Source organism: Manacus vitellinus, unplaced genomic scaffold (assembly GCF_001715985.3).
Source record: "Manacus vitellinus isolate BGI_N305 unplaced genomic scaffold, ASM171598v3 scaffold_19_pilon, whole genome shotgun sequence".
NCBI lineage: Eukaryota > Metazoa > Chordata > Aves > Passeriformes > Pipridae > Manacus > Manacus vitellinus.
Window position 1 is genome coordinate 9735775 of NW_021939395.1, and position 26755 is coordinate 9762529.

The 26755-nt window shown below is 40.4% G+C and overlaps 1 protein-coding gene and 1 long non-coding RNA gene across 2 annotated transcripts in view; one reads left to right on the forward strand and one right to left on the reverse strand.

The window, feature by feature from the left end:
* Positions 1–25987, forward strand: part of NRK (Nik related kinase) — an 86743-nt gene extending 60756 nt beyond the window's left edge. Inside the window, exons 20-30 of the mRNA XM_018070722.3 lie at positions 2116–2209; positions 4671–4844; positions 5118–5247; positions 5630–5788; positions 7437–7580; positions 8765–8899; positions 10666–10766; positions 11330–11479; positions 14455–14614; positions 21352–21491; positions 22264–25987. Of these exons, the coding sequence (XP_017926211.2) occupies positions 2116–2209; positions 4671–4844; positions 5118–5247; positions 5630–5788; positions 7437–7580; positions 8765–8899; positions 10666–10766; positions 11330–11479; positions 14455–14614; positions 21352–21491; positions 22264–22347 (1471 nt within the window). The 3' untranslated portion in view covers positions 22348–25987. The remainder of the gene's footprint in view (positions 1–2115; positions 2210–4670; positions 4845–5117; positions 5248–5629; positions 5789–7436; positions 7581–8764; positions 8900–10665; positions 10767–11329; positions 11480–14454; positions 14615–21351; positions 21492–22263) is intronic.
* Positions 15234–20019, reverse strand: LOC115307380. The gene is made up of 2 exons (XR_003915705.1): positions 19695–20019; positions 15234–17639 (listed from the first exon to the last, which is right to left on the reverse strand). It is a non-coding gene; the product is annotated as an uncharacterized LOC115307380 (long non-coding RNA).
* Positions 25988–26755: the final 768 nt, after the last annotated feature.

A 26755-nucleotide genomic window follows, 5' to 3' on the forward strand; every position in this document is an offset into this window, starting at 1 on the left:
GGAAATATATCCTGATTGCTACCAAGTAAATGGTGAAAAGGATAATGATGAGAGTGGAAGGAGCAGCCAGCACTGAAACTTTGCATATTGTGGATAAGTGAAGGGTATGAAGGTTTTTGCTCTCTAAAACGTGACTGTAGGATTTGAAGTCCCTTGCACTCTGTGCAAGGAAATGTTTCTGTGTGGACTTTGGCTGAGACACCTTAGGCCAAGTCTTAGTTGGCTCCAGAAAACAATCTGTGTATTCCTGTTTTTGCCTGGGCTATGGAACAGCATTCAGTGTCTACACTCCAGCTTTTCTGGAGGTGCCCAGTAGGACTACACTTGGGACACATGCAAGAGAAAGAGATTTCTATTCTCTTGGACTGATCCTGTTAATGACTCTGAGAGGGCTCATTTCTGAGAAAGCCATGACTAAGTGGCTGTTTTTCACCAGTAAAACAACTTTTGGTCTTGTTTTCCTTAACAGTGAGATGAGCCAGAATTCTTTCTCACACACCCCACGTATTTGTTTTAAGGAAAAGGTGTCAGTGTATATGATTTAGCATCTTACCTACTTGAATAGCACATCCATTCCATTGATGCCAATTTCTCCTGCTTTACTGAGAGTACTTCCTCCTCTGATGCCTGCAGTATTTACAATCCCCCTAAAACACTGAGCATCCTGGGACTCAGTTGTGTAGTTCAGTTTTTTCTCTCTGCTCTTTAAAGGCTGTTTCCTACCAACATTTGGACTAAGTGGGTTCAGGTGTGTGCTTGGCTAGGAATTACTTTCTCCCCTACTAAGTGGGAGGTTGACATTATTTAAGATAAGCTACTGCTTGCTTTCCTGATAAGAACAGGTCCTTGCATTCAGCATTGATCCTACACCATATCTTGTCATTCCTCCTAAGTTTAGTATGTAAATATTTGCCTCTCCCAAAGAAGAGGGGTCTAATTTGAGACAAAAAAAGAACAACCAACAACAAAGCACCCCCCCAAACTTCTACTCTTTCATAACCATCTTAAATCAGTTGTTCTCTCACAAAACCTTCTTTGTTATCCCATTGGGCATCTTTTAAAAGAAAAAAAACACATTACTGTCTGCTACCAGTTGGCACATAGCACTGTGGAGCCCTTCACATTCTGAATCCAGTCAGTTTTATAATTACTGGAAAGGAGGCAAAAATGTAATGGGCTTAAATGGACTGCGGTAATAAAGAAATTAATATAAATAAGTAAGTGGGATAAATAAACCATGTGAGGTAGAACTGTACGGAAATGGGGCCAGAGCCTCGCTGACGGAAGTTTGAAGCAGTTCCACTTAGGTGAAAAAGTTTAAAACACTAAGATACCTCAGGTTGTGCAGGAAGCAGTGGTGTGCTGGGAGTTCACAGCAGACACTTGCCTTATCCTCACTCTCTTTTGTTATCAGCTTTTGGTCACTGTTGAAGATGGGATACTTGGCTGGGAAGCTTTTGGCCCCAGCCAGTCCAACAGCTCTTGTTTTTTTCTGTCTGTGTGCACTTGGCAACATTTTCTGTGCTTCTTTGTACATAAGGTGAGGTTGTCTGTGTTTCAGGGACTGATGTACAGTATGGAATTCCAGCATGGTCTGTCCCAGTAGGCACTGGCAGAGGGGTCTCTAATACCATCACATGGCAGAGCAGTGGCTCTCCTCTTCCAAGTGCAGCTGGTGCTCTCTCTGGAGAGCAGGGTGGCTCATAATTGCACCACACAGGGCGTTGTATGAGGAGAGACAGAAGTTTTGAAGTAGGCATTTCTCAAATGACAGCGTGAGGAATCAGGTCTCACTTGCCTGGGCTATTCAGTGTCTGAAGGATGATGGGTGAAATGCAGGGAGATGAAGGGATGTTCTCTGTCGAGGTGGGGAGATCTTCCTGCTGTGTGTGAGTGGTCCTCAGGCTCGAGTCCGTTCAGGCAGATCCACAGACTAATCAGCTTGCTTTTGTACAAGAACCTCTCAGTGTAACTAGTGAATGTTAATTATGCTCACTTTTGAACATGGGTATGTGTGGTTTTCTTTTTTGTTTTTGTTGTTTTTTTTTTTTTTCTTTTTGGCTCTTTTTTTTCCCCCTGAAGTAGTTCTGTTCATTAATTGGGGTTTGTTACCAGGCAACTGCTAAGCGGCAGAATCGCAGATTTCTCAAGGACGAGAGTACCAGATGGAATTGAACTGAAACCCCAAAGCACCGTCACAGAACAGAAGGTAATTTGGCCATTTGTAAGGGGGTGGGTACACTGGGGGGGGAAGTGAGATCATTAATGTGCGTGATAAACGCTGTATCCATTACTTCTCAGCAGCATTTTCACTCTGAAGTCCTGCTCTGTTATTGCAAATTACAGCTATAAGCCTTGAAAAAAAGGTGTAGTTTCAGGTTTTGTGCTTCCTGTAAAACTGCTTACATTAAGGTACAAAATTGCAGTTCTTCTTGTCCTTGTTATTGACCTGTAGTAGTTTCTGATGACAAGATATTTTGTGAAAGCACTGGGCAAAAAGCAATACTGTGGATTATTGTTGGTGTGCATTGTTGCTATTTTTAAAAGTCTTGACTTTTTTAATTCTAGTGTAACGAGAACTACCTCCTACTACTTAAAATAGAAGAGGGGAAAAACACTTAATCTCTCCCTGCTGGCTTAGCAAAAATACTTGTCTTCTCATATGTCATGTTGTGGTTCCTTCCAGCTGTAGTTTCTAGTAGGGGCTTCCAGTCATGTGGATTTTCCCCCTTGATAAATGTTAGCACAGAAAAGATGAAGAGAGACAAAGCAGAACAATGTTCTTTGTGGTTGAAAACAGAAAAAAATTACAGTAATAAGACTTGTACTTGGCGTCAGAGCACTTCTCACATATTACTGAGTGTACTCTCACCTCACAGATAGAAGAAATGAATTGCTGTGAAACTGGTGTTTTCCCCAGAGCTGCTGGTATGAGCCGTGGAAGATCTAGGAACTAAAAGGAGTTTTCTTTACCTGTGGTGTGATTTCTAAGCTTCAGGCCAGCATGGTGTCCTTCCTGACTGGGGAAGGAGTTCCACATGGCCTTTGTCCCACCATCCTTGAGGAAAAAAGACCCTGCTTTGGAGAAAGAATTATAAACAGGGCCTAAACCAGTATTTCTCTTGTGGCAAAACAAGCCCAGTATTTTCCCTTTCCCCTGATATTCAGATATTGGAAATAGGCTACTTGAGGGAAAGGAGAAGGATGGAACCTTTGAGGGCCACTTAGGATGAGGGAGAATGTAAAAGAGTTGAGATCACGTTTTCTGGAAGGTTTGGAGAGAACAGTGGGGGAGAGAGAACAGGCAGATGACTGATGCCTCTCCTCATAAATCTCTCTGATGCCTTCCAGTCTTCTGCCTCCCTCTCATGGATCCTTCTGTCCATTCCTCCTTTTTCACCAGCCACAGCCATCATGACTCTCCTTGACTTCTCCAATATCCCTTTCCCTGGCCCATCAGCCTGAACTGCTTTGAAGTGGTTTAGGGTGTACCAAACTACCCCTATGATTCAAATGGGGGTTTGGTTTGGTTCAGTTCAGCTGAATGTGACTGAAAACTGAACAAAAAAGCCCTATACTGGCTTGGTTCCCTAATCTCAAATCTGACTTCCATGTTTTGGTTTCAGTTTTTATGTCTAACTTAAAATGTAAAATACTTTGAGCATCAGCTTGATTTCTAGTTAATTACTTGACTTCTAAAAGGCAAATGTCTTTTATTTAGAATTATCTTCTTACTTTTTTTTCCCCTATTTTGGCCGGCATTCAAAAAAGATTATTTGATTTCAGTCGGTTGTTTATCAAAGTCAGTACACAGCACAGACTTCACTTTGAGTTCAACCAGCCAGAAGCTGCTTGAGTTGGCTGGTGCTTTTTGCTTTTGGTGAAATTCAGGAGGAATTTTCTAGTGTAGCACTTGGCTCTCATCACTCCCTATGTTCCAGTGCCAGTGGTGGTCAGGTACCCTGACGGATCCCTCTGCACTGCCCTCCCCATCTGGGACACCTCTTGCTTTACACATCCAGTCTTCCTCTCAACACTTCAGCCCATCTGTTCCCAGAAACTGACTTCTGACTCCATAGGTTGTGCTGTCAGGGGCAGAGCTGGTGTGGTACCTTATGTAATTTACAAGTATTTCCATGAAGCTGGTGGAATAGTGTCAGGAGGTCTGCAGAACCAAATATCAGTTTACTGGAAATGCTGATGCTGATCCCACTGAATATTGTCTCTCTGGAATAATATCCTAATTCAGTAAATGGAAAGTAGAAATGAAATGAATGGTGAGAGGTTTTGAACTAAATGCAAGTCCAGAATTAAGTACCTACTTCTGTCTGTGGTACACAGAGGTCAGATCTGTAATGTCAGAGCAAGTCATCCGACTTCATGTCTCTGAGGATGAAGTTGCTTTTTTTCCTGTGGTTGAGGTAATGTAGATGAAGAATATTTGTGGAGCACTTCAGAAGTGGAAGCCAAAGTTCTCATCTCAGGTGTTTGCCATGCTCTTTTGTATTTAATTTTTTAATTTAATCTTTCCTTAGAGTTTTTCTTTATAGGATGCCTCACACAGAGCACCCCTCCCTGTATGCTCATTATTTTTCATCCTAATTAACAGGAGTTGCAGAGTGCATTGGAAATATGCTAAATGTGGAGTTTAACTGTGTGTTCTTGTGCAGGACCAGATTTTAGGGAAACAAATTTCTAACACCCAAGAAGGCCTTTGGAGCGTAAACAACCAGAACTATCTCCTGCCAGATCTCCTCCAGCAAAGCCAAATCACTGACTCCTCTGTGAACCCGCCACAAGTGCCACTGACTTGCCAGGAACCTCAGAACAAACCTCTGAACAAGGTAAGAGATAAATTAGATTGAATTATTACCCTCTGCTCCTCCACCTGCCATATCAGCACTGCAGCACTCTGGTGTGCCTCTGCTCCTTGTCCCTGGCTTTCTCCCACCCAAGCATCGTGTGGGGAGCACAGGGGCCAGGGCAGCAAGTCTTGGCAGCCCAGAGAGGCTCTAACACAACTGTGAGCATGGGCTCTAGGGGAGAAGTGTGGCACTGGAAGCAGGTAACAGCTCTGTCAGAGTTCTGCCTGAAGCAGCCCTTGTTTTTCATTGCAGCCCCCCTGTGCTGAAAGCCCACCTCCCAAGAGCAGTACATCGTCCACGACGTCATTTACGTCATTCATAGATCCCAGACTCCTGCCAATCACCCCTCCCACCAGTCCAGTAGGACCTTCCTGTAGTTCTCGTGAGTATGCTTTACCTTTGCATAAAATGCCACTCCTGGTCTTTTCTTTTTTATGTCTGGAGTAGGGAGGGCCTATTGCTTGGAAATGGAAACTGTGAGTAAAATCTCCTGAAACTGAAGCTTCACATTACTATGAATTTTCATTGTACTGCTTCTGCTTTTCTTCCAGGTGTGGCTTGCTCTACTCTGCTGCTCTGTTATCACAGTGCTTTCTCAGGAATGTCTGAGGAATTTTCCAGATTTTTTTTTTTTATTCTGACTGTGTAATGCTCTTAAGTTGTTTTCTCACTCCTCTGGAGCTTCTTTCATTTTGCCTCAAACAGGTCAAATATGAGCTGTAGCCACTCACATTTTTCATGATTGCATATGTCTTTCATTCCAGCATCTAGTGCCAAACCTGAGCCTGTCAGGAGGGAAAATGCAAGGAAGGGCTCCGTTGTCAATGTCAACCCAACGAATATCCGCCCGCAGAGTGACAGCCCTGAAATTCGTAAATACAAGAAGAAATTCAACTCAGAGGTCCTTTGTGCTGCTTTGTGGGGTAAGCTTGAGAGGACTTGGGCATGTGTTTGGAGGGAAGGCAGCAGCAGGGGAGGCTGGCAGGGTATGCCAGGCAGATTTCACAGTTGTATTGCACTCTCCTGGCAGAAGGTCCTGGAGTGCGTCCCTGCGCAGATACCTGTGTCACTCGTGTGGCACTGCCATCCTGGTATGAGATGGCAAACACATGATTTACAGTGGCAAAGGATTTTTGTGCGTCAGAATGAGAAAATGTTTTGATTGAGCACCAAACTGAAACCATGCTCATTGGAAGAGCCAAAAGTTGCAACTGTTTTAGCAGCTCATGACACTTGCTCTTGACTGAGCTGCACGTGAGTACAGCTGATCACACTGAGCCCTGACCCAGTGGAAATAATCCAAACTGGAAGCCTTTTACTGTCACTGTGTTAGGTATTCCAAGAATCTGAAACAGGTCAGGCATCAGTCTTTCCAAAAGCTTGGCTTAGTTCATGCTGTCAGTGTTTATTCAGAACCTCACTGAATCATGTAAATTTACACACTTTTTACAGGATCTGTTTCACGTGGTGTAAAATCAAGAAGAGTGTAGTCAGACCACATTTCAACAACCATAGACCTTGTCCCAGTTGTACACTAGCTGAGCTCTTGAGTTGTTTCAACCGTCTTTCTACTTCAAAAGAACAGGCATATTCTGTGGGACTCACCCAGACATTTGCTCCTCACTTTTTGAGCCTGGAATGGCAGATGAATGAAGCAGATGAAACATTATCCAAAGCGAGTATAGATTTCCAGTTTATAGCTTCACAGATTTTGTGTAATATGTGTTAGCAGGAATCCAAGATTTTAAATTAAGTACAGAGCTGTGTGGCAAGGTCTGTAATTAAGTGTTCATTGAGGCTGAAGAGCACCAGGTACTCAACAGAGCACTGGCAGTGGAGGAGGGTGCTTGTTACAGCAGGATACCTTATGTCGTGTCTTTAGAACTTGCTGATTAGGAAGCTTAGCTGTCATTCCAGCTGAACGTAATTTTTGACATCCTCTGATGTCAGCAACCCGCTGGAGCCTTCGCTTCCTTAGTAGCACTTGGATTTCAGATGGATTCACTCCTTTGATTTAGCATTTGAATGCATTCTTCCAAAACCCAGCCTGTTTTCAGACAAACGCTGCACCTCCTTGTAACAGCAGTGCTTCTTCCCACAAGTTTGGTGCCCCTGTGCTGTGAGTGTTGTATTTGGAAACAGAGTGTTTGGGGGGAATTTTTTGTTTGTTTTTTTTCTGTCTTAATTGTTAGGGACCCTTCGATCACTTAGTTGGATCCCCTGTGTCAGTAGTGTAGTGGTGCTGGACTGAGACTTCTGCACTGTTCACAGACACTTTCCAAGATCTCCTGAGAAGTTCGAGTTCACAAAACATTTTCCTTTTTGTTTAAATCAACATTGACTTCAGTAGAACTATTCAACCTTCAAGTTCCATGGGTATATAAGTGTTCTGCTGGGTAAAAACTGTAATGGTGAGATCTGTTTTTCTGGGAGGTCATCCACAGAGCAACAGAGAAATTATCGGGTACCATTAAGTGAGACTAAATAAGAATCAGTTTGCAAAACAGTGAACACTCGGTGGCCTCTGAATCATTAGGTGACTTATGCAGGTTTTTTTTCATGTATCAACAGGAGTAAATTTACTGGTGGGAACAGAGAATGGATTGTGGCTGCTGGACAGAAGTGGGCAAGGAAGAGTTTATACATTGATTACAAGGAGACGATTCCAGCAAATGGATGTTTTGGAAGGACTCAATGTGCTAATTACTATATCAGGTTAGTTCAGTGTCTAAAAGTATCTGACCTGCATTCGAGTTGGAAGCAATTAAAAAGAAGAATTAGGTTATAAACTAGGTTGAGGAATTTCCTCTTTCAGAAAATCACAGGACAGTTATTCTTGTTAATAGGAAAACTCTCCTGAATTTTTAACATTTACACTCTCATTCCAGAGAGGCTTTGGAACAATTCATTACTTGGTTAATGTGCAAAATGGTTTGTGGGAAGTACGAAGTGTTTCATTCCTAAAATGGACTGATTCTCAGGAAGTTGTAGTTTGTCACTCAGCTTGTTTCTGTGGTCAGTGACCATCTAGGTGCAATTCTGTTAACATATCATTAAATAACCTGTGTCCAACAAGATGTATGAGCAGTAACATAAGAGTGATCTGTATTGTGAAAGCGTCAGTAACATTAAGTGCAGGTCTTCAACCTCTGCTGCAAACAGCTTAGACTCTGCCCTTATTCCCCATGGATGAGAGTGGCCTCAAAGGATGCATAGCACATACCAAGGTAAAGGTGTGTAGGTCCAGCAAGGAATGGCAGTTCCTTGTCTCCAATCCAGACTCACTGTGGTATGAGCTGTTTGTCCCACATTGCCAGGTCCAGCTGATGATGTGACATAGTCCTTCTCTTCAGACTAACCTGTGGTCACAGGCTGCTGTTGACAATACGGATTTATGAACTAAAGCAACAGAAAGACTGATTGAGATGAAAGATGACAAAATAATTCTCACCATCTAAAAGAAAAGCCATCTAAAAGAAAAATAGCTGCATGTAATGAAGATTGTCATTTATTTAGAACTAAATTAATCACTTTTTCAAAATGGCCACAGTAGGACATGCCTGTGTTCCAGAGTAAATGCCAGGTAGTGTGATTGTTTCTGATAATACTTGTGTCTGTAGAGACTTGTTCTTTGGCCTGAGGGAGGAATTTTAGTCAGGTGTGAAAATCTTGAAGCTTGAATAACAAGGTAAGTGCATGTGCCATAGGACTGCTCATGTGCCAGTTCCTGTGCCCCCATCACGCAGAGCTTTCTTCTTATGCCACTGGACTGTTCTCTCCCCTTGGTAAGGCACAAAGACCTGCTGCACTCAAGGTCACAAAACTCTTGCAGTTTGTAAGTGGGGGAGAGTTTGTATTTCAGAGAGTTAAAGCAATCTGTCTCTTTTTGCAAACCCTAGGGAAGAAGAATAAGTTGAGGGTGTATTACTTGTCATGGCTGAGAAATAAAATTTTGCGCAATGATCCAGAGGTGGAGAAGCGGCAGGGCTGGGTGTCCGTGGGTGACCTGGAAGGCTGTGTGCACTACAAAGTTGGTAAGGATTTCCTGTTTTTAACTTGGAGAGGTACTTAATCGTCCTCTTTTTGCATCTTGTGACAGCAGCATTTTTGTTCAGCATTGTTTCAGGATTGTATTGCTCTGAATATCTCTTGAGTTCTTTCAAGCCTCCTTGTTTTACGTGGCAGGTGCTTTGGTCCCTGTCATTCCAGGTAGCAGCTCTTTTTGCAGCAGATATCAGAGGATGTTATGGCTGTTTCCTGTGATGGCTGAAAGGAGGGAGTGCCAGCCACGGTCTGTGGTTCTGTAGTTACTTAAGGTTTTAATTAGACTGACTTTTTTCCACTTCTGTGCTGTTCAGCTTCCCTCCTGCCCCTGAGTAATTGCTAAGAAACTGGACCTATTTAAAGTCCTAGTGAATTGTATTTATAGGATGTCCTTAGGTAGATCAGACTGGATGTGCTACAGCTCATCCCTTTCTCTAGGTCATGAAAGACCCAAATATACCTTTGTTTAAACTTACACACTGGAAATGATCCATCTGGCTTTTCTTTGGCTTTCAGGCAGCTCATTCTTGAAGAAAGAGCATCAGTGTTGTGATAGTTTCTGTCATTTAACTGTGTGAGAGGGTGTGAACTATGGTGCAAGTCTTGCTGTGGTAAAGGGTAGTATATGACAGTGACACATTCTTCAAAGTCAAACAGAGCTGTGCTACAAAGGAGTGCAGGAAATGTGAGCTAGCTGGCTCTCCTGGCTTTAAAAGAGGCAGGGGTTAAACCCAATAGAGAATGTGAAACAGATGTGTGTTGCTACTTTAGTTGTGATTACAGCTAAGCACCCGAGTATTCCGCTTCAGTTGGTCATCACTGGGTTTTCTGTGTTATTAAAAAAAAACACAAACCAAAATACTTATCCTAAAATTAGGCAAGCATGTGGTAGGACCTTCTGTATTTACATATGACGAGCCAGACTTAGTTTTTTGACAGCACAACTGCTGCTGTTTTTCTCTTGGTGAATCTTCTTGTATCTTGACCTTTGGCTTTACAGCCATTTTTCCAGGTAAAAGAGGAAAAGAATGTGCTGGTTTGTATTTTGGTGGAGTTTTCTGGGTTTTTTTGTTTTCTGCCTATGTGAGATAACATCCTGCTTCCAAAGCAAATGCTTGTCTCTGTACACTGTGTTTTTACTCTGCCAAAGAAACCTTAATTTTCAATGCACAGTTCTTCATTTATTCTTGATGGGCCCAACATGACCTTAATCGTCGTGGAGAAATTACTCATCTCGTAAATGCTTACTCATGTCAGAAAGCTGGGAGTCCTTCACCCACACTGGCAAATGGGGATTTAACCCCACAGATGAACAGTGAAATGAAAATTCATCCTGCAGAGTCTTACAGAATTGTTCAGCCGGCAACCACCAGTCATCCAACAGTAGCTTATTCCTAACAAGCTGTTGGGGTGCGTTCACACTTAAAAAATCACATAGCTTGGCTTAGATGCAGGGTCAAGACCTTTTTTTTCTGAGTGGTAAGATTTATTATTATTTTTTGATTGCTATATGAAAAGCAATATATAAATGTTGTTAACAGTCATTTGGCTTTACTGAAAATAAATGAACTATGGGTTTCCAGTCAAGGTATTGTCACTGGTGGTATTAAACATTGATGTCCTGAATGCATTAGTCTCCCTTGCTGGATAATGTCTACCTCTACAAGTAATCCATTGAAATTATTTCATGTGATGAGATGGCCTTTGATTTAAGTGTCTGTCTGGTACCTAAGGAATTGTTCTTCTTGTATTACAGTAAAATATGAGAGAATAAAATTCCTCGTAATTGCTTTGAAAAACTCAGTGGAGGTTTATGCCTGGGCTCCAAAGCCTTATCACAAATTCATGGCTTTTAAGGTACGTGAAAATCCCTTTGGTTCAGATGTGTCAGTGTCTCTCGCTGCCTCTCATCTGCTCTTTGCTTTCGGGGTTTTTTTGTTTGTTTTGTTTTGTATAACGTTTATTCGAGTTAAAGATAAAATCAGTATTCTTCTAAAGAAAGTGTAGCTCATTTGACATACATTGGAGATGGCAGGCATAAAACTGTCACGATTGTTAGACGTGAGTAACTTGTTTGTCTCTACCCCAGCCAAATGCAGCACGTGTGCTGTGCCAAAATGTACATTTGAATTCACAGAGTTGATGCTGATTTCCCTCAGAAGGGGACGAAACTGAACACTAATGGTACTCAGCCTAATTTTTGCCTAGTCCATTTCTAGAATCTGAATTTCTACAAGTGAACTATCAAACTGTCCTTGCAACTCAGTGGATGATGGATACTCAGCTCCTTAAATATAACCTATTATTTAACAAAAATAACTGTCTAACTTTTGAGTTTTGAGAATTCTTAAGATTGTATATGTTGATCTGTAAACCAGCAGGTTTATTTTGTTATATTTTATGTTTTTTCTTTTTTCCAGTCCTTTACCTCACTTCATCACAAACCACTATCAGTTGACCTGACTGTTGAAAATGGACAGAGATTGAAGGTTATATATGGGTCACTAGTGGGCTTTCACGCTATTGATGTGGACTCTGGATCTGTGTATGACCTGTATCTTCCAACACACGTAAGATAATCCAAAAACCAACATTATTGCCTTTTTCTTTGGGCTGTATATTGATGATGATCTGGTTAAGAGTTGTGCTGTTTTTCAAAAGACAGGATAAGAGAATATATATTTATGACAGCTAATAGAAAACCAATTTTCTCATACTTCTATAACACTGAAGTCCTGTTAAAATGCTTTTATCACATTTAGGATATCAATTTTAATGGTTTAATATCAGAAAGCCTATTGTATGGACAGTACTATTTCTAATCGATTTGTCCTGGAAATTGAGGACTTAACAGTCAAAGACACAATAATATCTACATGAATTTAGCTGACTTTTACAATCTGCCACTGTGCAGACTTTGCAGAAACCCAACTTTGGATTAAATAAATTTGTGGATCTTCTTACCATTCAGTTGCCTGTTAAATCAGTCTGTAAATTCAGAAGAGGTTTTACATTTTCCTCTAGACTTTCTCGTTAGATTGTCAAGAAGTTGGCATGAAAATGTTGATTTGAGGTTGATGTGTACAAATTGATTGCATTGTGTCTCTGTTGGAGGTGATGGTGATCACTAAATTGCTGCTTAAACTCAAATGCAGCAAATTCCCCTGCAGAAGTGAATGACAGGGCATGGGGCTGTCCAATACGAGTCTGTGCTATGGTTTTAATGTGTTTGTTTGTTTGCTTATTTTTTCGCTGTTCTAGATAGTTCTTTTCAAAAGCCAGAGAAACTTGGGGGCTTATATTCAGTAAACTGGCGAGTTCCAGACTGGCTCCAGTCTAATGGGAGGCTCCTGGCAAGGAAACTTCTGTGCACACTTGGAAACCTCCCTGAAGTCAACAGTGCTCCACAGGGGCCGAGGGTTAGCTCATCCAGGTGCCATGGCCTCCTTGCATCCCAAGGCCACGTGTCCTAAAGTTACGCTTGGGATGTCTGAAGAAATCTCATCCCAGATCTGCATGTTGCAGCGTGTGCCATGAATCCATTTATTTTTTAACTTTTCTCCACTCTCAGTCCCACGTTTTCAACTCAAATGAAAAGCCTCCTGTGCAAGCCATTTGATCACTCTGCTGCCCTGGAAGTGACAGCCTCTGTGTCCTGTCAGACCTGTGTTCCTGATGGACACAGTGTTTGAGGATGGCTGCTAAGTTTAGAAACTTCTCTTCATTGAGAAGTGACTTTTTTAGCTGTTGGAACTGTTTAATCACCTGCTAAAGGCTTGTACTGTTTATTTCTGCATTGGGTTTTTTTTTAAGGGACTTAGTATTTGTCCTGTTAGAGGGTGTATTGTTAGAGGGTTTATTTAATCTGACAATTAGTACCTTTAACTATGCAGCTATGATAAATTCACATCAGTTTATAAATTGAAGCGTGGTACCCACATGCCATTCTGAAAGTGGGTTGCTGAGCAAGGTGAACAGTGACTTGTCAAAGAGATCATTAGCATAATTGCCCAAGAGAAGAAAGGCAAAGAAAAAAGTGAACCTTCTTAGAGGCTTTACTTTTTCAACAGGCTGCAAATACAATTAGGTACCTGATGAGAGAGATTTCCCAGGTGACTGCCCTGAATATGTGGGGCACCTCTAAGACTGACTGAGTTTGTGTGCACTCTTCAGCCAAAAGTTAGCATGTACTAAAAATACATTTTCCCTTTAGAGTCTTAGACCTGAAATAAATCGACTGCTACAGCGGCTCTATCTTCTTTGGTATTTTATAATTTTAAAGAGCATCTGCTAGAATTGGATAATTCTCTCAAGGAGCTTTTTGGTAGCAACAGCCCAGACTTTTTAACAGGCTGACTTTAGATACTCTTGCTTTCTGGTAGCCTCTTTTCCTGGTTCCCCACCTCTATCTTCATCTCTTACCTGCTCCGATCACTCATGCGAGTACCAAGGCAACGCATTAAAATTGCTCTGCGGCTCTGGATACCTGTTCTAGTGTTGCGGATAGTTGTTGCGGAGGCACGGAGTCAAGTGGTTGGCCTGAGTGTATTCGGTTTGGCAAGTACAGCTTCAGTGCTTCTTTTACTGTTCGTTGTGCCCTCACGGTGTGTATAAGTGTCTGTGCTTGAAGGAAAAAAACAAACCATCTCTGTGTGTGGCTGGCTTGTGAGAATGATGTAAAGCTCCAGTCATATGCTTCCTATAAAAATATTAATTGTGGTGGTTTAATTTACTATGTAACATCCTGTTTTGAGTAGCGCTTTAAACAAGGAAATGCTTTGTTACTGTTTTTTAAGGCTGTCCTCTTTTTCTTTTGAAAATGCTTCCGTAAAATCCCACCTTCGTGGTTGTATACCTCAACTTTTGTGGGGTTTTTTTTTGTTTGGGACATGTTGGCTTCTGGAAGAGATTCGTGTGAGTGAAATGCACTGTTCCTGTGGCTTGCAGAGAGGTGTGCCCAACAGCAGTTAAAGGGGAACTGTTTGTAGTGAGGGATTTGGGAAGGGAAGGACAGAGAGTGGCTTGTATTTGAAAGGTAACTTTTCACAGCAAAGTGAATATTGTTGAATTTGCAGGGTTTAACTTGTGAGTAGTGATAGGGAAATATCATGGAAAGTGAAAGCACTGATCTCCTGGAATGTGAAAGCTTCTGTCCTTCCTCCATCTTCTGAAATAATTGTGAATTCAAATTTATTTCACCTTTCTTCTATTTATGTTTTGCAAGTGTTTTGTGAGTGACTAAGTAAATATTATTGTGTCTCAATGGCTCCATAGCTTCTTGAAACCAATTAACACTGGTAAATTTAAAGAGAAATACTGAACATTGATATGTTTTGCCAGCCTACTGTCATATTCAAGGGGGGAGGAGGGGAGAAAGCCTGTTTCAGAGGCTCACTAGCAAACTATTCAGCCTTTGAGAACGGGCATTTCTTTCACTTTCCATGAACCAGTTGTTTTTATTGCTCTGCCAAGCTAGTTAGATTGATGTCATCACTAAAATTGCAGTCCATGTTCTGATATAAATCTTAGTAAAATATGATTCTAGATCCAGGGGACTATTCGCCCACATGCCATTATCATCCTCCCGAACACCAGCGGAATGGAGCTTTTGCTCACCTATGAAGATGAAGGCATCTACATTGATATATATGGGCATTTCACAAAGGAGACTGTTTTACAGTGGGGAGAAATGCCAGCGTCTGTAGGTATGTATGAAAAATAGCTCTTTATTAAATACAAGATTCTGCTGCATGAAGCCTGACTTCTTTACGAGGTTTGTATCCATGTGAAAGTGTATGGTACATAAAGCAACTTCTGAGCAAACCAGATGTGTAAAGAGTAAACAGATTTATGGATGTTTGTGTTAACGTGGCCTATGATTGCAATAGGGGCTTCACATTTGGATCACAGTCTGTTTATTGCCACGCTGTTTATTGCATCACACTTTGACTGTACAGACAAACCTCACTGACAGTGCAGCTTGCCACCAGTTCTCACAGAGAGAATTGTGTGAATTACAGAGGGGGAAAAGGTGCTGTGGTCGTTCATAGCTCAGAACGTTTTATGTACAAATTCACAGCTACAGAGGTCAGTTACTGAAGAGATCTGTAACTGCTGTCAAATGGCCCCTTAATTTTATCACTTTAAATTCACAGGGCTGCCAACCCAGGGTATTTATAACAGATTCTCAAGCTCCCCATGCTTGCAGTTGTCTGTGTAGGAGGAGATTCTGGTTGTACTGGAGCCAGGACAGCTGTTTGTTTCACCTTCCCTGGAGGGCTTCAAGCTAACACTATGGGGAAAACCAAGAACAACACAGGCAGATTTTTGTTTTTATTAGTTGTTACTTTTAATTTCTGTCTCACTGCTGTTGTTTTGCATTTTAAAACAAACATGCCAATAAACAAAACAAGCCCAAGACACTTAGACTGTACAGAAGCATGGTGTTAGCTTTGAAGAAACTGGATGCCACAGTGAAAATCAAGGATGTACACCTTTCTCCTTTCATTTCTAGCTGAGTAGTTTTAGGAAAAGCCCATTAAAATCAATAGAATAACACCCGTGAGTAAAGGCCAGGTTTGATTGTGGATGTTCTCTGGAAGGAGTGGTGTCAGTCTCCATCCCTCTGTCTCTCTCATTGTTTATACTTCGGCAGATTCCACAGTTGAAGGGCAGTCTCCAAACAGCCCCTCTTAGTTTTCATTTAAACAGTTTCCAGTACATTACCTGAGAACACTTGAGTTTCTGCTGCTGCTGCAGCACTTCTGGTATCTCAGAAATGGATTTCATTGGAACAGAAACTGTCAGTCTTTGTGATGTGGTACAAAACAGATTTGATTTCTGATTGGAATCATATTTCCACTAAAAACTAACCCAACCTATAACTCAACACACAACTCAAACTTTAAACAAGAACCTCTGTTAACTGTTATTTTAAAAATTTTCCCCACTAACTCCTATTAATTTTCTTAATCCTTTGATATTCTTGGCTCCAGACAGAAACATTAACTATTATGACAGAAGTGTGAATTAACTGTTATTTGCATGGCCCAGCTTGGTGGAAATTTGAGTTTCATAAAAGAAACTGTTTTCCTGGGAGACATTTCCAGACCCATTTCAGATCTCCTGAAGTCTGTATGAGCTTACCTCAAAATTTTGCAGAGATAGAAGGGTCTTGTGTTAACCTCAGTGTGCTCTCTAGTCATCCTTTGCTCATTTCTTGATTTCTTTAACCAAGTATTTTGAAAGAAAACTTTCATAGTTGGTGAGAATATTTTGATACAAAAAGTAAAAAATAGTTTGTATTATAATCAATGGATTTAGGGCAGGGAATCTAAATATAACTTACTCATAGTCTTAAAGTTGGGACCTCTGTGACCGATCTGTTAATAAGAAATTGGAGAGAGGAAGCTCAAATCCCATGGGAAATTAAAATTGTAGAAGTATTCTATGTTTAAGCTGAAAGATACTTCACATATGTAGTGCTAAATATAAATATAGATGTAATATTTTCTTTCTATAAAACAGGATTAAAAAGGCTTTAAGAAACATCAAGTTAATAAGATTGGGGAGCACTTTTGCCCTTTTGTGTGAGTAATGAATTATTTACAGTATGTAATCTCAGAGGTTTGACACAAATCTGGATATTCCCAGAGTGTGAAAGCAGTAAAAGCCCTTATTTCATTTTCCCTGTACATATTAGAAGCAAAATGGATATTATGGAGAGAAACAGACAGTGTTACCAAAAGGTGGTAGAATTATTGCCTCAGTGTTCTACCACCACACTCACCAGTTCTTGAGAGAGTTGCTGTCCAGCTCGTGCACAGAACACGCCTGCTCATATCTGAGTGACTGATGTTGGTCAGGTCTCCTGCATGCTCTTCCCCAAGGGAACAGCAAAAGGCATTCAAACAAGCAAATGGCCACCCCAGGTGCATTTCTGGGTTGGGGTATCACTTCTGCTGTATGTTAGCCCTCTTCCCAGTGCACTCTAACCAAAATGTACAGCAGGAAAACACCGGCCTTCCAGGGCCAATTTCTTAATTTGTCTATTTCTAACTTTATTCAGCCTTAGCTTTTTTTCCTTCTTTATTTTGACTCTCTAGCCTCTCTTGTTTAATAAAAGTTCTCCACAGCTGTGACTGGAAGAAGAAAAACACCCTCTTCCGTATCCAGGTAACATAAATTATAGCAGTAAAACTATTTAACAGAATTGCACAAGAGAAGTTATCTTCCTCAGTTTTCCTACCCAAAACTGCTCAACTTTATGGTCAGTAAGTATTAAAGCATGGGCTAGAGACAGCATGCAAAATAGCTATCAGCCCCTAATCAGTAATCAGCAGCATCACTGGAGAGCTCTCAGCTGGGTTTTTGTGGGAACAAGCTTTGCTGCATCACAGGACACTTGGTATCTCTGTGGGTTTTTTTATTCCCAGTCCTCAACATGTATGCGTCCCCTCCATTTGTCTAAAAATGAACAAACATGTTTTCCCCAAAGACTGGGAAACCAATAAAAGCTTTATATATATTGAATATAGTATATATTGAAAAAAGCTTGAATATACTGTGGTTTCATAGAGTGTACTGAGTTTGACTGAAGGGCCAAAGAAGGGTTCTACAGCAGTGTACTCGGCAGTGGATGGTATCTTTTACTGTCACCAAAGTCGTCACTAGATATTCTCCTCAGTATTTTGCCCAGCTCCACACTTGCCTGAAGCAATTTTCACAAACCTGTATAGAAAGCAAAATTCAGTGGCTTTTTTGCATTGAATCTCACCTGTGCACATACCGATTGTCTCCAAAAAGGAATTCAGTAAAGCAGTGTACACTTTCTTCCACCCTGGAATGGAGTTTGATATCGTGACTCAGATACACAAAAGTGGGTCGGACTCTTTTAAATCATGTTCTGTTTCTTCATTTTAAACTTCCTGGTTTATCTGGAATCAGTTGCCTGGGGAATTTTTGGAGTCTCCATCACTGGAGGTCTTTAAGGTCAGGTTAAACAAACAATTGTCACCAGTGATACTGATGCAGCATAGGGATATGGATAGAAGAGAAGGTGCATTAAGGTCCTTTCCTGCCCTATTTTTGTAACACTAATCAGAAAAGCCCAACTTTATGATATTTTGCTAAAAGCTGGCCTGATTCTGCTCTCATACAGAGGTCAGTTGGGAATAACTGCTTACAGGGCAATGAGCCAAATTCAGTACATGAGATTAGAAGAGGGATTTTTTTAAAAGAGAAACATTTTAAAAAAGATTAAGAAGGGAAGTGAGATTGTAACAGTACCTGGCTTCTGTGGTACCAAGTGCACTTGTCTCATTCAGACATTGAATATGCTACTGGTGTGAGATCATTAGCTCATGTCAGTGACACTTCATAGGAGTTAATGGATTCAATATGGCTCAGTGATTTCTTTAACCTTTCCTATCTCCCTCAACCATTTACCCTTGAAACAGTCACTCCCTGCCTCTACTCAATACACAGGGTAAACAGGAAATGCCAAGTCTTGCACAAGTTTAGAGCATTGCTAATGCCTTCACGATTATAAGAAACTGGCTTTGTGGCATGTATTCTTTGATGTCCAGGGAGTACTGCTGGGGTAAATGGTGTAGCAAGAGCCACAGTTCATGCACAGTTGTAGGTTTTTTAATACACACAGTAATCTGGGTGAAGCAGGGCAGCTTCAGGGAACTCTGAATAACTTTGTTCCCGTAGGTTAAGCAGCTACTGGCACATCATTCAGAGTCAGTATATGCCTTTTCTGCTTAGCTACTGCACAAAGGATCAGAGTGGCTGTTAAGTCTAGAGTTGCTAAAAACCTGTACAATCTGTAATATAAGCACCTGTGTATGTTGCCAGCTAGAAGCACAGGACATTTTTATGTAAAGCCTGTTGAGGTGAAAAGTGGACTCAGTAACTATTCCCAAGTTTCCTGTAGTATAGGAGCTATTGTTCCAAAAGAAGACAACTTTGAGTATCTGCTCTCAATTCATCTCACATCAGACACCTGTAAAGTGCTCCCATATGGGAAGATTATCAAGACTTGGTACTGACCTCTGAATTCACAGCCTGCTATCCTCCAAATTAATCTCCATGTATAGTTAAATCCTTATAACTGGACAACCCTGCAAATGGTATAATCAAGCCATTTTGTTGGCAAGTTGTTTCACAAATGAAATCTGAGAATTTTTTGATTCTGTGACAAGACTTTTTATGCTACTTGTACTTAAATCAGCCATTGTCAGTTGACAAGTTCCCAGTGATGTGTCTGGTTTATTATGTTCCTATTGTAATACTGCTTGGATACTTATAATACTTGTCTCTTCTGAACACAGCAGTAGTGGTCCGGTCATGCAGGCTTTCTATCCCAAATGACCTAGAGGTTGCAGCAGAGCTTAATGAAGTGGGTACTGGGAGCTGAAAGGAAGCTATCAAATTGAAATCTGCCAAAGGCACGGATACAGCTGATACAGACACAGCATACTGACACCTGGAGTGCAGATTTCATGTGGTGGAAAAGATCAGGAGACTTACCAGTGGATTCGGTCTTTGTTGCTAAACCTGTGTGACCTATACTAAACAGTGTAGCCACAGAATGCTTCCATGCCGTTTATATACACACCTGCCTCCCTGTCCCACCCCCCAGAACCGTAGTGTCCTCGGCCTCTGTTGTTTCACAAGCCAAGTTTGAAGAGGTTAATGTGCTGTCAGTTACAAAATAAGCAGAAGTCTGAGTATTGTATCATTTTTATCTTTTTCACTGTATGTGTGGTCCAGGCTTACCTTTTCACATGCTGACTTCACTGGGTGCTGCCCTGGGGCTCACCCAGCTACTGCTGCAGTGGGTTGAGATATTAATGACACCCTCACAGCCTGTAGCAATGATACCCTGTTGTACAGCCTAAGAACTGAAAAGATTTAAAAATGTATTGATTTCATGTGTTTGAGTTTTAGAAAATATCCCTCCTCTTTTGCCACTTACCCTCAGTTGCTCACTGCTGCTTTGCTTTTAAAACAGCTTGGTTTCTTCCTCTTTCCTCATGACTGGGATACTGGGAAAGAATTGTCTAGCTCTCAGCTCTAGTGACAGGGAAGCCTTCAGTGTGCACGAAGAAAGTCATCTGAACAGATGTAGGGGAAATTCATAGAATTTGAGGAAACTAAAATCACAGAATTGTAGCCAAAACACACGTGTTTCCAAGGAGGTATGACTTTCATACACTTGCTTTAACAACAATTATAAATCAAAGATTCCAAGTTAATATTAAATCAACACTGCTAGAAGAAGTATATACAGACACTTGGGCATATTGCCCTTATTTTCTACTGTCCTTCAAGTAGGATCACGGGCTGTTGCTTCCTGTGTCAGTCTGTACTGAAAGTTTAACTTTTATACAAAAACCTAAAGCAACATGGAAGCTTTTAAGAAACAGACATTGCTCACACTAGTAATGTAGGGCAGGCAAGCCCTGTCCACTGAAGCTAAACCCAGTCCAATGCACACATTCCCTTTACATCATTTCAGAGCACCAGGATTCTCAGGCTAATGAAATAACAGTTGATAGTTGAGCAAGAAGAACAATTTCTGAGCATTGACTACCAGTAGAGCATAACTAATGTGATTTTACCTTGGAAGCCCATACATGCAATAATCAGAGGGCTTTCACTGAAACTGTGCCTAATTTGAAATTTGTGATGTTAACTCCTTCGTCACTATTCCAGTTTCTTATTGCCAGATGTAAAGCTTATCATAGTAAGCTTCCACTGTGCTGGAATATCTTTTGGTTTTGGAGATACCGCACGTAACCAGTAACAGGAAGACAATAGCTAAGGACACCAAATTAATCATGCCATAGTCTCAAATTCTGAAGTATTTAGGTTTCAGACTAAGCTGAACTTTATAGTAAATACAAACCGAGCTTCCTAATGGTGACAGAGAACAGTCTCTGTACTTAATGGGTACAGAGAAGACAGTCAAGACTTTTCTTGGATATTGAAAGGCTGAGAGGCAAAAAAGTTGCACCAAGAAAAAATTGTATTAGGAAGAAGTTTTTAACCTTGAAATTGGTGATGCATTGTGAGATATCCATCAAAACATGTCCTGACAAGGTCCTGAGTAGCCCTGTCTAATTTGGCCCTGATATGGGGCTCGGGGTTCAAAAAGATGTCCTTCAGAGGTTTCCTTCAACCTTTTGTGAATCTAAGACATGCAACAGTAGTTAAGATTTATGTCTAGAGTCCAGAATAAGTCTGAGAGGAGTAACTGAAAATGAGTTACTATCCCCAAGGCTTTTTGTGTAAATTTAAAATACAAATAATTCAGAATATATTGTTATCAAAGAGAAATGCATCAGATCCATAATTGATATAAATGAGGCAAGAATCAGTCTTTCAGGTGTTAAATAGTATAAATTATTTTTTTCTCTTTTTTTTCTTTTAGCTTACCTTCAGTCTAATCAGGTCATGGGCTGGGGAGAGAAAGCCATTGAACTACGCTCTGTGGAGACAGGAAATCTGGAAGGAGTATTTATGCACAAGAAAGCACAGAAGCTAAAATTTCTTTGTGAAAGAAATGACAAGGTACAGAGGTCACTGAGTGTGGTGATTTAGCAAAAATGAGTAATAGCTGACTATGACACGAAGACCAGTTAATTTTTGTAACTTTGTTATTGGTTATTTCTTACCTTAGTATAACTTCCCCATTCAAAGCCAGTGTAGTCACTGATCCCACAAAACCCTCACTATGGATATTCTGCACTTTCCCACCACCAGCTCTGTTAGAACTCCTATTCCACCCAGCTTTCACTGCTGTCAGAGGTGATAATAAATACAGACGTTGCTAACTGGCCACACCACAGGTATAGTGGGGAGGGCTGGTGAGTCAGCCCCAAAAACACCCAGCTACAGGACTGCCTCTCCTGGGCTGCTGAAATTACAGGCAGTTCAGAGCAGCCATCGTGGAGAAAAAAACCCCACAACACTCTTAATTGCAGACACCAAAGTATGGATAATCAAGTCTGATTTCTTGTATATAGCAATTTTGATAAATGTTCTCTGAAACCTTCTTAGTCCCACTGTCATATTTGGAAAACTGTTTAAATTCTTTTTAAATGTTCTCCTGTGTCTTTTCAAATTAGAAAAGAAATATATATTAAGAAAAATCCAGTTGTATCACAAGTAGAGTTTCACTTTAAGAAGTTTCTCAGGGGATTAAAGTTGATTTGTGATATCCATATATCCTTGTATTTGGGACTGTGGCATTCTATCAAACTTCTTATATGAGTAAAAATATTCTCATAAATGTAAACTGACAGTAGCATAATGTTTTGTTCTTTTTTTTTTCCCCTTCAAGGTGTTCTTTGCATCTGTACAGTCAGGAGGCAGCAGTCAAATATACTTTATGACTCTTGGTCAAAATGTACTATTCAACTGGTAAAGCACATCAAAAGAAGGACGCTTTGAAACTCCCTGTAGGTAGCAGTGTAAAATTCTTAGAGGTAGTATACACAAATTTGCACTTTTTACCTACAAAAACGTTGTCATTATTGACTTACAAAATTCATATTCTTTCAGTCTGGAAGGAATTCTGTTTTCCTGTCAAAGTATTGCAAACATGTTTAGTTTGTTCTCTAAAGTATGTTTCAAACCAAGATTGTATTAGGAGACTTTAATGAAGAATGCAGCCAATATAAGAAGCTCCTGTACTCTGAAAAGTGTATGGTTTCATTTTCACAGATAATGTAATGTTGTTATCTTGAACTGAAGTCTCTTTTTTGGACAGCAACATTTGCAGGTAGATATAAAAACACAATTTGAATCTATTTTGAGTTGCATTTGGGCTTGTTTTGCATTTCAAGCAAGCTGTTACTCTTTCACCAAGACTCGTTTGTCCAAGTCTTATAATAAAGAGAAACTGTTCCTGGTAGGTCCCAGCGCAGCCTGGGACACTGGAGGGATCGTCCCCTGTGCTGGCTGGACAGGTGTGTTCCAGTGCAGAGTTGTAAAAACAGCGAATTCTTAAAATGTTGTGGGGATTTTTACAAATGCAGACTTTGTGTTTCTCTCAGGGCTGGATGCCTGAGCCCATAGACACAGTTACTGTAGAATGTATTTGTAAAAATAGTTTAAATAGTAGTTTGTCAAAATCATAGATGCATAAAGTATTATGGACCAGAACCTGTAATTTTTATCCACACCTGGGACCCACACTCATACAAGTTGACTTAAAGGCACTACCCATGTATATAAATAAGGGCACAGGATCAGGCACCTTCTTTTCTTCCTTTCTGCTCTTTCACATCAAGTCTTTGTGTATTTGTGTGTAAATATAATCTTTCTGCAATGGATGTTAAGATTAACAAATGTATTCTTAATATAGTTATGAAAATATCCAAAGAGTTAATCTATTATAAATAGAAAATATAAATAATTCCAGGTGCTTTCTATGCTAATTACATCTAAATAAAGCTGCATCCACTAGTGTTATTGGTGCCAGTGTTTCTGCATAAACTCTGTTCTCAGGGGCTTATAACTTGGCCATAAAACTATAGAGATATAATATATATATACTATATATAATCATATACTATGATTAAATTGTAGGGTTTAATGCAATCCTCATTTAGCTGATTTTTGGATGTGCTTTGAAAATGTAAAGCATCAAATGTAATACAAAAGAGCTCATTCCAGACATGATACAGTATGGGTGATACTAAAGTGAAATCACTAGCTACAGTGTTTGAAAATAGGTATTTTTTACTTGAAATATTTGATACTGAAAGGTGCAGGGAAAGTGTAGTGGAATATCTGGTCGTCTACCTCAAGGATGATGATTCTATGTTGACTAAGGAAGGCAGAAATGAAGTTGGTCAAACTGGTAGGTGTGCTGTACAGTATGACAGGTTCATTTAGTGTTGGCAGTCATGCAGTGACTGACAGGTGCTCAGAACTCATATTCTTGTATATGTAATCAGAGAATCAAACTAGGGGCTAATTACCCTTTTCCCCTTTCCCTGTGTTGGCACCTCAACTGCTGCAGGCAGGTCAGAGATGTCTGCACTCTAGCTGTCTATATTTTTGGCTATGTGGAGGACTGTACTTTCCAAAGTGATTTAACCTCGCACTTTTCACAGGCACTAGCTTATCTCAAAATGTGTAGGGTTTTTTTATGAAGTATTTTCCTTTAAAATGTTTAACTAACAGAAAAATAAGCCTAAAGCCATACTAAAAAAATCTGCAGTTAAATACTCAGTGTGGTTCTTAATGTAAGTAAGTAACCAGCTTGTGAGCAGACTTGAAATCTGAATGGGAGCTGAGCTCTGGCAGAGCTGTGTGACAACAGGAGCTCTGTCTGACTGTAGTAATGTTCCTACCTGTTGCCAGTGCCAGGGCTGGGGCAAATGAGCAAAACCTGGCGTGGCTTCGCATGCTACTGAACACTGGGCTTGTTTAGTTCAACTTTCACAGAACAAACAAACAAACAAACAACAAAAAAACCCCAACAAAACCAAACAAGCCTAAACTTGTAAGAGAAACAGAGATTAAAGTTACAATTATAGGCAAAAAAAAAAGTTGCAGACAATCAGAAATACAACTTACTTGCTTTTGATTTAAGAGTCTGAGAGACTGTGAAGGAAGAAGAGCTTTCATTTTGCACACAGTAGGTGTGCAAAACTTGCTTGCAAAACTGTTCGTGCTATAAGCAATCAAGTGATCCAGGCTGCCCTATAATATTTTTAAAGTGTGCTTATCTCAGCAGCCTCTGCATTACAGGGGATGCATGTGAATATTTCCCCTCCCCTGTTCTGGTGTCAACAGGTAGAAGGCTGATTTTTTTCCTGATGCTAGTTAAGAAGAATTTAGCAGAGAACAGTGGAAATTTAGAACAACAACCCATATCAAAGAAGCAAATGTCATTGAACTTGTTTAAGATTATTGTAACAGAAAATTGTGACAGTAAGTTGACACACTGTGGAGATGTTTAACTCCATACCGAGAGGGAAAGAACAAACAACTCCAAATTCAAGAGAGGGAATGTGCACTATTACAATGGGATTTTATTTTTTCATTCTGTCTTCCTCTATTAGCTCTCTCTTCTTTCCAGCTGAAATTCAAGGCAGCGGGTTGAATTTTCGTCTTCTACCTACTAGGTAAAACGGTTGGAATTTTTTGGGTTATACCCATGTGTAAATGTGGAAAGAACAAGGCCCTTAGAGGTGAATGCTTTTTAAAGGATTTAGAAGTGGTATTGCAAATAGCAATAGCAACTGGATGGAACAAGAAGACTGTAGCATAGTCTATCAAGAGACAGTCAGAATGGCTGAAGATGAGAAAGAGCCCAGAGACGTTGAGAAGAGTAACAGAAGAGAGTGGAAGTGACTGAAGAGGAAGAGAGGGAAAAGCTGAAGAAAAATAAGTAGGAGTAGCCAAAGGGGAGGGAGTGGATGTCTGGCTCAGCTGTAGGAGGAATACAAAAGGTTAAGAGGTGTTAAGGAAAAGAGAGCAACCAAAGAAATGGAAAGGTATCTGGAGTGACTGGGGGGCACTGAATGAGAGTGTTTTGAATAACTGTTCAGCTTGAAGCAAAAGTACAAAGGCCAGAAGAAAACAAAAATCCAGTGATCTAAGTTTATCCAGACATAAATTTAACTATGCAAAATGTGTATCAGATTTGTAGCTTCATTCTGTGAGGTGTTTCACTAGCTGTGGCCTTTCACTAAGGAGTGAACTGCTTAATGGGGTTTTCTAGTGATGTCACTTTGACATGAACAAGTGCTACAGGGGCAGCGGGGCAGAACGTTAAGGATCCGTGTCAGTGATCCTTTGGTACATGCAGTGTCCTAATGGCAGGTGGTGCTCCTAATGTTGTATTTGCCACACAGGATTGTGCTAATAGAACTGTATGTATGTGCCTGCTTTCATTTTAGGAATGGTGAACTCTATTCTGCAGCTTGAACCTCGACACATAACTTTAAAACCTGGGAGCAACGCAAGCCATGTACTGTATATTATGTATTGTTTCCTAATGCTGAAATTGTACAACTGAAACAGTAATAAAAATACTCTGAAATTCAAAACTAGTATCATGCTGTTATAATGACATAAGCTATTGTAAAAATCTTAGAAACCTTTGTTATTGTTTTCCAAATCCATTCACTGTCCTTAGGCAAACATCAACATCTGCCTATAGGGACAAAATGAATATATTTCCTTGCAGTGGATAAAGATGTCGAGGTGACAGTGTGAGTCCAGCCTAGACAGAGTGATAGTAACGGTGACAGCCAGTGCTGAGCTTCACAGGTGAATTTCTGCACATCCACCTTTCTCTTTGCACAAATACCCGGTGGGATGAGGGCAGTGGAACTAGACAAAAATCACACCTTGCAGTCATTGATGCTACAAGAACTGGTTTGTTTTACATTTACAAGTACTTTGTTTCGCAGTGTCAGATTGCTCTGGAATGAAATTGTTTCTCCAAAGACCATCATACAAGCTGGCTTAAAAGTTCAGTTCAATGTTTAGGCAGTTGTATTTAAGTTAAATGAAGGATAAGCAAACCTGCAGTCTATGTAAAAGACTTCTGTAGATTCTAAAACCTGTGCAATATATCAAGGTTCCACACACCAAAAGTGTAAGAGATTTTCCTGCTGATAGCCCACCACTTTCTTAAACTGCTTTTTAAAGTGCATAGAGCTGATTAAAGGGCAAGGGGATGTCAGCTGGGTAATCACCTAAAATGTTATTTTAGCATTATTTAACCGCTTCCTGTGATTCTCTAGGAAGATTCAACAAAAGCACCTAGGAGATAATGGTGAAATGCATCAGAAAACTTTCCCATTTTGTCC